Genomic DNA, 15,524 nt, shown 5'->3' on the forward strand with positions numbered 1-15,524 from the left:
ACAGTTACTAGAAATACGTTACAGTGGCTTTATTACACATTGTACATAGTTACTAGAAATACGTTACAGCAGCTTTATTATACATTGTACATAGTTACTAGAATTACGTTACAGTGGCTTTATTATACATTGTACATAGTTACTAAAAATACGTAACAGTGGCTTTATTATACATTGTACATAATTACTAGAAATACGTTACAGTGGCTTTATTATATATCGTACATAGTTACAAGAAATACGTTACAGTGGCTTTATTATACACTGTACATGTTTACTAGAAATACGTTACAGTGGCTTTATTATACACTGTACATAGTTACTAGAAATACGTTACAGTAGCTTTATCATACATTGTACATAGTTACTAGAGATACGTTACAGTGGCTTTATTATACATTGTACATAGTTACTAGAAATACGTTACAGTGGCTTTATTATACATTGTACATAGTTACTAGAAATACGTTACAGTGGCTTTATCATATATCGTACATAGTTACTAGAAATACGTTACAGTGGCTTTATCATACATTGTACATAGTTACTAGAAATACGTTACAGTGGCTTTATTATACATTGTACATAGTTACTAGAAATACGTTACAGTAGCTTTATTATACACTGTACATAATTACTAGAAATACGTTACAGTAGCTTTATTAGACATTGTACATAATTACTAGAAATACGTTACAGTGGCTTTATTATACACTGTACATAATTACTAGAAATACGTTACATTAGCTTTATTAGACATTGTACATAATTACTAGAAATACGTTACAGTGGCTTTATTATACATTGTACATAGTTACTAGAAATACGTTACAGTTGCTTTATTATATATCGTACATAGTTACAAGAATACGTTTTAAGGAACTAACTCTCAAGCTGATTGTTTCACGATAGAGAAATCCAGTTAGCTACATTAAGTACTCATCAGTAAAAGAATGAAATTCCAAGTGGAACCAGAGAACAAGAGAACACAGAAACATCAACAAAATTGCAATTCGAACTCAAAATCGATACAACTAGGGCAACATATGAACAAAGGAAATATTTAATATGAGACCGAATAGGGAAAGGTGCTAATAAACCCCTCATAATGTTACAAATATATAAAGTCTAGTCACAACAGATAATCAATTATACTTGAACTAGATTTTTCTTACATGACAGAACGACTTTCAAAATTTTGAAATATGTAGGCAAATAGCAACTGATAAGTGTCAAGGGTGAAGGTAGTCAATAATCTATCTTATTGGCACATAATGCTGAGTCATGTTTCTGGCGGGTGATGTACAAGCACATGGAAGTACGTATAATATAAACATTACGTTAGCTTACAAGTGGATACTTCGTACAGCGTTGCTGATTACATAAACATACCAACAATATATTGACATGACATAGCTCAATTTGTTTTAAATTTCCAAGTCATCACAGAATGCCTTTACATTAAGTACTAACATGCTTTCCGTGCATCCTTTTGGTGTATTAGTTTCTACTGCCTATATAAGGAGTGTTCGGGGTATAACGTTCTCGAGTCAGCCAAGGCCATATGGAGACGCGTGCCTTGAGTGACACTTCCGAAAATAAAAGATTGGGGAAGTAAACAAAACAAGATGCCCAATGGGCCCGCATCGCTCACCTGGTATTTATCTCACACTTGTAACCATAACAGTGATCTAAAATACAGTTACAGGCAAAATATCAGTATTTATGTCTATAAGTCATTAAAAATAAACTGTTAAAAGATTTTAAAACATTGGCCCCTGTGACCTTGACGTTGAACAAACTTTATAGCTCTTCATCTCAGCATGCGACTTGCCAAATATCACCACCCTAGACCCTTTGTTTAATGAGATAAGGTTATTTAAAGTGTTTTTTTTTACATATTTGACCAAATGTGACCTTGAAAGTGGGTCAAGGTCTTTCAAATGACTTGGTAGCTCTTTATCCAAGCATGCTACTGACCAAATAGTATAATCCTGGACCTTCTTGTTATTCAGAAGAAGTTGTTTAAAGATTGTAAACATATTTGACCTCTGTGACCTTAGAAATTGGTGAATGCCTTGAATATATATCAGGGTCATTCATTTGAACACATTTGGTAGACCTAAATCAAAGCATGCTTCTGGCCCAAAATCCTTAGTCTTGGCCTTCTGGTTATTCAGAAGAAGCTGTCGAAAGATTTTAAACATATTTGACCCCTTTGAACTTGAATATATGTCAAGGTCATTCATTTGAACAAACTTTGAAGTTTTTTTTATTCCAGAATGATAATGACCATATATCACCACCCTAGGCCTTCTGGTTATTCTGAAGAAATAGCTCTAATCTTTAAACATATTTACCCCCTGTGACCTTGAATATAAGTCAATGTCATTCAATTGAAGAAACTTGGTAGCCAATTATAACAGCATGTCTCTGTTCAAATATCATCACCCGGGGCCTTCTGGTTATTCAGAAGAAGTTGTTGAAAGATTTGAACATACTTGACCCCTGTGACCTTGAAAATCGGCAAAGGTCATTCACTTTAACAAATTTGGTATCCCTTCATCCAAGCATAATACTGGCCAAATATTAACACCCTAGACCTTCAGAAGAAGCTGTATAAAGTAAAAGGTTGACGCCGGACGGACGGGCATAAGCTCACTTGGCCCTTCGAGCCAGGTGAGCTAACAATTGTAGATCCCAAGTGATGCAATGGGAGCAGAAAATTAGTTACAGTTTCGTCTTGGTTTTATATGGTTTAACACTCTTTTAGCAGTTTAGGTCATTTCCGGACGTGCCTCCATGTGTGAAATATATGCTTGCATGTGTTTATGTGTGCTGGAGACAGGGCATGTTGATACATACGACCTTGAGATAGCCCGGATCCGATGTCAACTTTAGAGTACTAACAGCCTTACTCACTGAAATACCATGTCGAAAGCACCACAATATACCGTTCAGACAAATTATACTGACAACTGGTAAACCAGCTGTTGCCATCACCATAATGCTAACCGTTTAGCAGGGAATAACGACTCTAGTGTGTCCCGGCTTGGGGACAGAACCAATTGCCTTTGTCACTTTGACGAACGCTCAACACGAAGACCAAAAGTTAGTAATTGTCGAGCAAACGCTACGAAAAAACCCATTTCTAGAACGTAGAGAGAAAAAATGAAAATCCCAAATTTTACAATTGGTAAGCAGATCATTTTTGGTTTATACAATGTCCCCTTAGCAGAAGGTATACAGAAAGTTAGCCCTTTTGGCGAGTATTTCCTCATCAGTATGCGAAGCGAAACGTTTTGTCATTTTGTAAACAGCCAAGCAGACGACGAATGCAAGTTGTCTCCCGATGCCCGACCGCAAGATACAAAGACACGTGACCCGTATACCCTTGTAAAATCACGTGATTCAACCGTATTACTGCTGAGAATCACGTGACATGACCGTATACCCCTTGAGATTTTCGTATACCCCCTGAGATTTACGAATGCGGTTTGGTACACTGTAGTTTTTAACCAATCAGATTCCTATATTTTTCTCAAAGGGGTAATAACTAATATTGTAACGTCACCGGGAACATTGTGATCGCTAAACTGGTGATACTTTCCTTTGGCCATTCCAGTCTTAATTTTCAAAATAATACACAGCTGTATTTTTTGTCTCGCCTGCGACGGATGTCGCGAAGACAAGTCAGTGTTCGTAAGCGAATTGTTTTTCTATATTTCCTGCATGTTTACATGATTAAATGATTTTATTCTCCGAGTCATTTGTAACGCTATTGAAACAAACTTTGCACCATGAACGAGAATTGTCTTTTTATCTCTCGTTACATCTGAAGTTCTTTTCGTTGAGCATTTTCAAGAAACGACAAATTAATATCGGAACTAACTTCTTACTGAAAATACATATGGTAATAGTTTTCTTTTGATTATTAGTCACATCTTAAAACTGACCAACGGTAAATATTAAAAATATCGTTAGAAAAGGTTTAAACACATCTCATCTTCATTGTGCAAACGTGCGTTTCTGTAGTGTTAAAGTTAATTTCAGGAATACTCACTGAAGATTCAATGGAAAAGTGAAGATACAGATAATATCGAACGCGTGTGACATTGCCCTACTACGGGTCTACAAGGTGTACCGTCACTGTACCCAAATCGGGACAGGACCCAAAACGGGACACTTATGGGAAAACCGCCCAGGAAACTGTCATTCAATGCAAAGAAGTACTTTTATGTATACAGTTCTCATTTCAAAATACTTTTATGACAATTTCACTGTATGTAAGCTTTATTGGCTGCTGATTATCGTTAAATGGACGAGGTTCAAGGTACGAATAATGACCAAAACCAAACTTTCCCGATGTACGTGCCGTGCCGTGCGACGCTATTTATTTAGATATCATTTTCAAACGTATGTTTTATCAAAACTAATACTAGGTGGAGTAAAAATTTAATCATAACCTTGTGACTCTAAACTATTTGAAATATGCCTTCTTTTATGCTGATATTGATCGTCAACCCCCAATTATTAGCTAAAATACCGAAGTGTTCCTTTCAGGATAAAGTTACGCCGGTTCAAGCGCTTACGTAACCCTGATGGTATTTCGCGTTTTATTTTTAGAACCACGCGCCCGAAATATCAACTTGTAATATAAATGAAAAGTGGATAGTATCTTTTTATGAAAAATGAACAAAAATCTTTGGAACTGATAGTATGGTATAGAGAACATTGATATTTATCTAAAAAGTGTCCCGATTTGGGTAGTGACGTTAGCTGTGTTCGTTCCCCCTCCTGTACGTCGGTGGCTCCTTAGGCACCTGTTTTCATATGACTTTATTTGTTGCAAGGAAGTTAAATCCCAAACAATCGAACCTCTAGCACGTCTTGTCTCGACGGGCTTAAACATTGGAATAGAGTCTTTGAAAAAGACATGAACGTTTTCTATCTCTCTCTATATATTGCCTAGACTATGCATCTATGCTGCAATAATATTTATTAAAACATATCTAGAACTATGTTTTCATATCTTAAACAGCGTAATAAATAAATATTTCACCTGGTATGTTGAACGGTTTCGACTCCAAGAAGTGGTCCCCTATATATTGTTCACGGACATCCACTGGTCTCAACTGCAAGAAAATAACAGGGATACAAATACAGCTATACGGAAAACGGGTTACATGTGTACACATACAGTTATTCTGTGTACAGTTCTCATACGTGCACATCTACTCCCGGTATATATCACCCGGCTTTTCCAGGAACAGATATTCTGTGCGAACACGGCTATTTCATTAATAGTTTGAAGACACAAAGCTAGACCGGGTTTACTTCTAAAGGAGACTATTTCCTCTAGGAGTTGATTAAAGGGATTCCCATACCTTAAAGGTTTAACACAAAAAAACAGTTCTCGGGGTTGAATGTTTTGGTTGTCTAACCCCAGTCATTACCTTAACGATGTGACAGAGAGATCGCCAACCCTCGAGATGATTGGTTGTTCTGATTGTATACACCAAACAAGAGGCACAATGGGTCTGAATCGCTCACCTGGTATTAATCTCACACTTCTTACCCTAAAAGTCATCTAAAATTAAGCTTCAGGCAAAACATCAATATTTATGACCATAAGTCTTTCAAAAGAACCCGTTAAAAGATTTAAAAACATTTGACCCCTGTGACTTTGAAAGTTGAACAAGGTCATTACGTTGAACAAACTTTATAACCCTTCATCTAGGCATGCAAAATGCAAAATCTCACCACCCTAGACATTTTGTTTATAGAGATGAGGTCATAAAAATGTTAATACATATTTGACCCATGTGACTTTGAAAATGAGTGAAGGTCATTAATTAAACCCAAGTTGGTAGCCCTTCATCATAGCATGCTAATGGCAAGATATTATTATCCTGGGCCTTTTGATTATTCAGAAAAAGTCGTGTAAATATTTTACCATATTTAACCCCGGTGTTCTTTAATATATATCAAGGTCATTCATTTTAACAAACTTGGTAGCCCTTCTTCTAAGCATGCTATTGGCCAAATATCAAGACTCTTTGCCTCAATGTTATTCAGAAGAAGTTTAAAGATTTTGAACATATTTGACCTCTGTGACCTTAAATATAAGTCAAGGTTATTCATTTTCACAAAGTTGGTAGCCCTTCAACCAAGCATGCTACTAGTCAAATATCAACATGCTGGGCCTCATGGTTATTCAGAAGAAGTCGTTTAAAAGTTTTTTAAAACATATTTGACCCCTGTGACCTTGAATATGTATCAATGTAATTAATTTGAACAAACGTGGTAGCCCTCTATCCTAGCATGTTACTGGCCAAATATCAACGTCCTGGGTCATTTGGTTAATCAGAAGAAGTCGTTTAAGGTTTCAAACATATTTGACCCTTGTGACCTTGAATATAAGTCAAGGTCATTCATTTTAACAAACTTGGTAGTCCTTCATCCCAGCATGCTACTGGTCAAATATCATCAGCCTTGGCATTTTGGTTATGCAAAAGAAGTTATTTAAAGGTTTTGACATGTTTGACCCCTGTGACCTTGAATATGGTGAAGGTAATTTATTTGAACACAGTTGGTAGCCCTTCATTACAACATGCCTCTGGCTAAATATCATCACCCTGGGCATTTTGGTTATTCAAAAGAAGTTGTTTAAAGTTTTTAACATATTTGCCCCATGTGACCTTGAATATTGATAAAGGTCATTTATTTGAACAAAGCTGGTAGTCCTTCATTCCAGCATGATTCTGACCAAATATCATAAGCCTGGCCCTTTTGGTTATTCAGAAGAAGTTGTTTATTTTTTTTAAGACTATTGACCCCCTGTGACCTTGAATATGAGTGGAGGTCATTCATCCAAGTATGCCTCTGGCCAAACATCATCGCCCTATGCCTTGTGGTTATTAAGAAGAAGTTGTTTAAAGTAAAATATTGACGACGGACGACGGACGACGGACACAACGCCACGGTATAAGCTCAGGTGTCAGGTGAGCTAAAACCTCTTTTACAACTTGCAGGTAGAGTATGGTTATTTTTCTCCCATCCTTTTTATGATTTTTTTTCTCCCATCCTATTATTTCAGTCCGATTGTAGCCTTGCTTGATTGTAAACGAAGGCACAAATGGTGTTTTATATCAGTAGTCACTGCTTATTGGTTTGGTTGTCATTATCAATGATCTAGAAGAAAAAAATTGACATTAAAACCTACCCAGATTTTGTAGTTATCATTAAAACTTATATAGACATTACGCCTGTCGCCTAATTCCTTTTGAATTTGAATGCAATATTCAATAAATTCTAAGATTTTGTATTTGTCATTTATACTCAAGATATTGTAGTTTCTTTTTTCTTTTACTAAGAGCAGGAAGTTTTATCTTAAACTTACCCAGATATTGTAGTTCTCTTAACACTTACTCAGATTTTGTAGTTGTCTTAACACTTACCTACATTTTGTAGCTCTCTTAACACTAACCCAGATTTTGTAGTTCTCTTAATACTTACTCAGATTTTGTAGTTGTCTTAATACTTACCTACATTTTGTAGCTCTCTTAACACCTACCCAGATTTTGTAGCTCTCTTAATACTTAGTCAGATTTTGTAGATCTCTTAATACTTACTCAGATTTTGTAGTTGTCTTAATACTTATTCAGATTTTGTAGTTGTCTTAACACTTACCTACATATTGTAGCTCTCTTAACACTTACCCAGATTTTGTAGCTCTCTTAATACTTACTCAGATTTTGTAGTTGTCTTAACACTTACCTACATTTTGTAGCTCTCTTAACACCTACCCAGATTTTGTAGATCTCTTAATACTTTCTCAGATTTTGTAGTTGTCTTAATACTTACCCAGATGGTGTAATTGACGTTGCTTGGCACACACTCGAAGATGACTTTATTCTGTGGCTGTAAGATAAAAGTCGGGAAGTCTCATTACAAATAGAAACAGACATAACATAACGACGCAACATGGTATACATGTATTTGTACACAAACAACAATTACATGATACTACATCGCACCACAAACACCAATACCCCGAAACATCGGGTAGCTGTGAACAAAACTACTTAAATTAATAAAATAATGATAAGAATAACACGACATAATTACATGGTAGACTTGTACACAAACAACATTAACAAGGCATAACATGATAGACTTGTACACAAACAACAATAACAAGACATAAAATAGTAGACTTGTACAAACACAACCTTAACAAGAAATAACATGGTTTAACTAGACACAAAGAACAATAACACGACACACATGGCTTAACTATACACAAACAACAATAACACGACACACAAGGTATAACTATACACAAACAACAATTACACGGCACACAAGGAATAACTATACACAAACAACAATTACACGGCACACAAGGTATAACTATACAAAAACAACAATAACACGACACACATGGTTTAACAATACACAAACAACAATAACACGACACACATGGGTTAACTATACACAAACAACAATAACACGGCAAACAAGGTATAATTATACACAAACAACAATAACACGACACACATGGTTAAACTATACACAAACAACAATAACACGGCACACAAGGTATAACTATACACAAACAACAATTACACGGCACACAAGGTATAACTATACACAAACAACAATAACACGACACACATGGTTTAACTATACACAAACAACAATAACACGACACACATGGTTAAACTATACACAAACAACAATAACACGACACACATGGTTAAACTATACACAAACAACAATAACACGACACACATGGTTTAACTATACACAACATTAGCACATCACATTGTAATTCTGTACACATACAACATTAGCACATCACATTGTAATTCTGTACACAAACAACAATAACACGACACACAAGGTATAATTATACACAAACAACAATAACACGACACACATGGTTTAACTATACACAACATTAGCACATCACATTGTAATTCTGTACACATACAACATTGGCACATCACATTGTAATTCTGTACACACACAACATTAGCACATCACATGTTTATTCCGTACATTAACAACATTAGCACATCACATTGTAATTCTGTACACATACAACATTAGCACATCACATTGTTATTCTGTACACAAACAACATTAGCACATCACATTGTAATTCTGTACACATACAACATTAGCACATCATATTTTAATTCTGTTCTAAAACAACAGTAACACATCACATTGTAATTCTGTACACACAAAAAATTATCACATCATATTGTTATTCTGTACACTAACAACATTAGCACATCACATTGTAATTCTGTACACATACAACATTAGCACATAATATTTTAATTCTGTACTCAAACAACATTAGCACATCACATTGTTATTCTGTACACAAACAACATTAGCACATCACATTTTAATTCTGTACTCAAACAACATTAGCACATCACATTGTTATTCTGTACACATACAACATTAGCCCATCACATTGTAATTCTATACACAAACAATATCAGCACATCATATTGTTATTCTGTACACAAACGAAATTGGCACATCATATTGTTATTCTGTACACAAATGAAATTGGCACATCATATTGTTATTCTGTACACAAACGAAATTGGCACATCATATTGTTATTCTGTACACAAACGAAATTGGTACATCATATTTTATTTCTGTACACAAACAACATTAGCACATCACATGTTAGTTCTGTACACAAACAACAATAACGAGACAACTGACAACATATCTGAACAGAGACATGTACTACATGTTTGTATTCAATGGCTGGTGCTGGTAGGTTTGTTATCGGTGTCACTGCTAATGACATTTGACAGTCTGATCCACAAGACGCGTAGCTTAAAATAGCGCTTAATAATACAACGTGGCTATAACCAAGTATCTATCATAATCTTTCGCTGTTCACTACAAATTAGCTGTTTCCAAAATACGCCAATTAAAGTTTCGGATGTACAGACGGAAACAACTGAAATATATACCTATAGCTAATGTGTTCTCTTGTTACAAATCCTAGGGTATTCCCGTTCCCCTGACCTTATACTGATGTAATACGTATAACTGTTGGTCACTGTATGCCTAAAGCGCTCCCAACAGACTAGTGTGCGGATTGTTTTTACCCCAATACATGTAAACAACTTCAATCTTCTCCTTGGAAACGTGTCAGAACCACCGATAGAAGAGTACAATCGATATCACGTATGACTCCCCGGTCTTACGATAACATTAATACCTCCTAAATAACAACAGCAGCATGTGTTTCTTCAAAAACGACACAAACACACTCAGAATATCAACAATTTGGTAACTCTCATGCGTTCATTTTGAAACCCTTTTTACTAGCTGCAAATAAATAACTAATACTACCATAATAAGGGTATAGTTAAATGGGTTTCGACCTTGATGAGCCTGTCGATAAGTGAATAACCACCTTGCTGAGTGTGTAGATAAATACCTTATACCGCCTTGATGAGTGTGTAGATAAATACCTAATACCACCTTGATGAGGGTGTAAATAAACACCAAATACCGCCTTGATGAGTGTGTAGATAAATACCTAATACCGCCTTGATGAGTGTGTAGATAAATACCTTATACCGCCTTGATGAGGGTGTAAATAAACACCTAATACCGCCTTGATGAGTGTGTAGATAATTACCTAATACCGCCTTGATGAGTGTGTAGATAAATACCTTATACCGCCTTGATGAGTGTGTAGATAAATACCTAATACCACTTTGATGAGGGTGTAAATAAACACCTAATACCGCCTTGATGAGTGTGTAGATAAATACCTTATACCGCCTTGATGAGTGTATAAATAAATACCTAATACCGCCTTGATGAGGATGTAAATAAATACCTAATACCGCCTTGATGAGTATGTAGATAAATACCTTATACCGTCTTGATGAGGATGTAAATAAATACCTAATACCGCCTTGATGAGTGTGTAAATAAAAACCTAATACCGCCTTGATGAGTGTGTAGATAAATACCTAATACCGCCTTGATGAGTGTGTACATAAATACCTTATACCGTCTTGATGAGTGTGTAGATAAATACCTAATACCGCCTTGATGAGTGTGTAGATAAATACCTTATACCGCCTTGATGAGGATGTAAATAAATACCTAATACCGCCTTGATGAGTGTTTAAATAAAAACCAAATACCGCCTTGATGAGTGTGTAAATAAATACCTAATACCGCCTTGATGAGTGTGTACATAAATACCTTATACCGTCTTGATGAGTGTGTAGATAAATACCTAATACCGCCTTGATGAGTGTGTAGATAAACACCTAATACCGCCTTGATGGGTGTGTAGATAATTACCTAATACCGCCTTGATGAGTGTGTAGATAATTACCTAATACCGCCTTGATGAGGGTGTAGATAAATACCTAATACCGCATTGATGAGGGTGTAGATAAATACCTTATACCGCCTTGAGAGTGTGTAGATAATTACCTAATACCGCATTGATGAGTGTGTAGATAAATACCTTATACCGCCTTGATGAGGGTGTAAATAATTACCTTATACCGCCTTGATGAGGGAGTAAATAAATACCTTATACCTCCTTAATGTGGGTGTAAATAAATACTTAATACCGCCTTATTGAGGGAGTAAATAAATACCTAATACCGCCTTGATGAGTGTGTAAATAAACACCTAATACCGCCTTGATGAGGGTGTAAATAAATACTTAATACCGCCTTGATGAGGGAGTAAATAAATACCTTATACCGCCTTAATGACGGTGTAAATAAATACTCAATACCGCCTTGATGAGGGTGTAATTAAATAACTAATAACGCCTTGATGAGGATGTAAATAAATACATAATACCGCCTTGATCAGGTTGTAAAAACTTCATACCGCCTTGATCAGGGTGTAAAAACTTAATATCGCCTTAATGAGGGTGTAGATCAGTGAATGACCACCTTAATTAGGGTGTTATAAGTGATACGTGAAATACTGCCATAATGCGGATGCAGATTTGCGACATATAACGCTATAATGAAGCCACCTAATTGGTAGGAGTGTTGTTTGGTGATTTATATGAATATGTTGTAACATGGCCAAATTGATATGTAGAAAAGTGACATATTTTGCCTAGATGAACGTGTAGAAAAGTGACACCTTTTGCCTAGATGAACGTGTAGAAAAGTGACATATTTTGCCTAGATGAACGTGTAGAAAAGTGACACCTTTTGCCTAGATGAACGTGTAGAAAAGTGACATATTTTGCCTAGATGAACGTGTAGAAAAGTGACACCTTTTGCCTAGATGAACGTGTAGAAAAGTGACATATTTTGCCTAGATGAACGTGTAGAAAAGTGACACCTTTTGCCTAGATGAACGTGTAGAAAAGTGACATATTTTGCCTAGATGAACGTGTAGAAAAGTGACACATTTTGCCTAGATGAACGTGTAGAAAAGTGACATATTTTGCCTAGATGAACGTGTAGAAAAGTGACACATTTTGCCTAGATGAACGTGTATAAAAAGGACATACCGCCTTAATGAGGGTACGGTTGACTGATTTGCTATTCTTTGTCAGAATAACATGATGAGCCGCCGCCCCTGGGTACAGTGGCTGGAATCTGACTTTGAGGCTTGACGTACTATCAGGACCCTGCTCCACCTCGGTGTCGATCTGAGGGTTCCAATGCGGACGGGAGCCTGTGGAAACATGGCATCTATTGATAGGTACGATAGTGCTTGATGACACGTGTTTATCATTACCTTATAATGTGATGATGTAGTATCAACCGAATTAATCAGTATTTGTATAAATGCTAATCACCATGTCCTTGTGAAAATAAAACATGAAAAATAACGTCTACTGCATAGTGTAATTGACTTAAAGTATATGACGTAAAAACGGTTAAACACGTACCTGGCAGTGTGATCATCTTTGAGACACTTGTCCGTATGCTGTTTGGAGGTCTGGGCAAGCTGGACAGGTGCAATGTCACCTTTACATTTTTCGACGACTGTACACATGTGAACTTAAACTTGACATCCTAGAAAGGACACACATTGACATAGATATTAGCGTCCGGAGGAACAATAATAGCACAGCTTTATCAAGCTTGACTTTAAACATATTTTATTACCAAAATTGGAAAATAGGAAAATAGCTAAAGCTCAGGTGACCTAAAAAAGTACAGTACGACATTCAAAGAAGAAGTGATAGGCATTTTCGCAATGGTAGCCCCAATTTATACAATTGGAGTCCTGGACCAAGTTTGAACTGCATTCGTGTCTTAGTCTGGTATGAAGAATATTTAGTGTTCTGTCACCACGTAGGTAATGAGGGGGTACAAAATATTTATTTTTATCATTACCGATTTAAAGATTTCACTTACATGATCTGACCATTTTGCATCTGAATTGAATGAAACTCCAAGGTGCCTATGCACACTGTTAAAATTCAAAATATTTCAATCAAAAATCAGTTCAAGATCTTCATCTATATCATTTGAATTTGATATCAAAATAACTTCCGTCTTATTTGGATTGAAACTAACAAGCCAAGTGTTAGCCCACCTATTTAAAGCTTCCAGGTCCCTATTCAAAACTGTTTGTATATCTAGACAAGAAGATGAAGAAGTTTTTAAAGACGTATCATCAGCAAAGAGACGTGTTGTAGATTCTAGTACTTCGGCGATATCATTTATATAAATTAAGAAAAACAATGGTCCAAGAATTGAATCCTGGGGAACTCCAGCACATATCAAACCAGCATCAGAAGAAGAATTGTTTATAAACACTCTCTGTTCTGTTGCTTAAGTAGATTTCGATCCAAGAAAGGAAATTTCCTGAGATACCATATGATTTTAACTTAACTAATAAACCATTATGCCAGACTCTGTCAAAAGCTTTTGAGATGTCACAGAAAACTAAACAAGTATGCTTCTTTACTTCTAGATCAAGACAAATATTATGATATAATTCGATTAATTAATTCACAGCTGAGTGGCCAGGCATAAATCCTGATTGGTACTGATGAAATAGAGAATTTTCAAAGAAATAATTATGCAAGTACTTAAAGATAACCCTTTCAATTGTTTTACCAACCGTAGACAAAAGAGAAATCGGTCTATAGTTAGAGGAAGAATGCCTATCACCCTTCTTAAAAAGTTGCATGACTTCAGCAAACTTCCAATTTCAGGATAAATACAAGTAGATAACGATAAGTTAAAAAGGAGTTTAAGTGGTTTACATACAGTTTTTGCAGTGTACTTGCAGTGCAGATTTATCATAATTTTGCATCAATAAACCCTTGTTATGCTAGTCACAATGTGGTTTTAGGAATTTTACCCAATCACAATAGCTACGAGTTTTACAGTAGGACACCATTTTTAATCCTTTCTGTATTTCAAATACTAGTTCAGAAAGCTACATTTCAATGGCCTGACGTATAATGTTTTTCATTAGCAAAGTTGTTTGGCACTTATATAATGCAAAATGTGACCTAATTTTTTCCATTTCTATTTGGCTTATCCCAAACATAAATAATTGGATGGTATGTTTTAGGTTACAAAACAATTTTGTCAGTACAACCAAATATCTGACAACGTATGATGTAAACATGTCGGATTCCCACCTTTATGAGATAACGCATACACAATACCGTATACTTTCTTATTTTAGCGGGGGTTTTTATCGAATTTAACTGGTAAGCGCATTGATGAACTGGTGCATTAATCATAAGTGCAATAGAAATACTACATAAAGAAACTTCGATTAGCACAATCATAAATTAGTAAAATGTTTGAAGCACCAAGATAAGCATAGCGCTAAAATATGTACGTCTACAGTTAATGAAATAATTAAGCATTGAACTGTTTTTGTATGGTATTTATGATCTATTTGAATGACACAGCTTTGCAAGCAAACAACATAATGCGCGCCAGCGCATTATGATTTGTTTGCTTTGCAAAGCTTTGACATTCAAATAGATAATAAATATCATACAAAAACAGTTCAATACTCATATTTACGTTTTCTCTGCCTCTTATGTTCTTTTTTAACTTATAATTTATAATTAAAATTAAAAATGCCCGCCTTATGGACAGTCCACACAATTTCGTTCAATAGTTTGAACAGCGTATTGTCGCGTGCTGATTGGCAAACAAAGTAGTACTTTGACATTTTAACAAACACTTCAAATTTATTCCACAATTTAGTATCAATACAATTGCGTTTGATATGTCTATAGGGTGGTTCCAGTTTTTCAATAGAAATCTGAGCTGAGAGTTAGATTTGAAATTGTTTCGATTTTCCCCCGGAACCATATTCGCGCATGGATAAATACAGTGAACACCGTGAATGGGACCTTGACCTCCACGAGGGAGTTATTTTTGGAAGTTAATTCGAACTTTTCTCTTTGCTCATTTTGTGAAGAATCCAGGCGTGAATGTATTTGTTGATTGTATGGGAACCCGACAACAGTCGGTAGATTCTATAACAGC

At 35.6% G+C, this 15,524-nt stretch overlaps 1 protein-coding gene across 1 annotated transcript in view; it reads right to left on the reverse strand.

Moving 5' to 3' along the window:
* Nucleotides 1-5,062: 5,062 nt before the first annotated feature.
* Nucleotides 5,063-15,524, reverse strand: part of LOC110441241 — a gene marked incomplete at both ends in the record, with an annotated part of 21,743 nt that continues 11,281 nt past the window's right edge. Inside the window, 4 exons of the mRNA XM_021484347.1 lie at nt 5,063-5,135; nt 7,867-7,923; nt 12,560-12,726; nt 12,944-13,070. Of these exons, the coding sequence (XP_021340022.1) occupies nt 5,063-5,135; nt 7,867-7,923; nt 12,560-12,726; nt 12,944-13,070 (424 nt within the window). The remainder of the gene's footprint in view (nt 5,136-7,866; nt 7,924-12,559; nt 12,727-12,943; nt 13,071-15,524) is intronic.

This window comes from Mizuhopecten yessoensis, unplaced genomic scaffold, assembly GCF_002113885.1.
Source record: "Mizuhopecten yessoensis strain PY_sf001 unplaced genomic scaffold, ASM211388v2 scaffold715767, whole genome shotgun sequence".
NCBI lineage: Eukaryota > Metazoa > Mollusca > Bivalvia > Pectinida > Pectinidae > Mizuhopecten > Mizuhopecten yessoensis.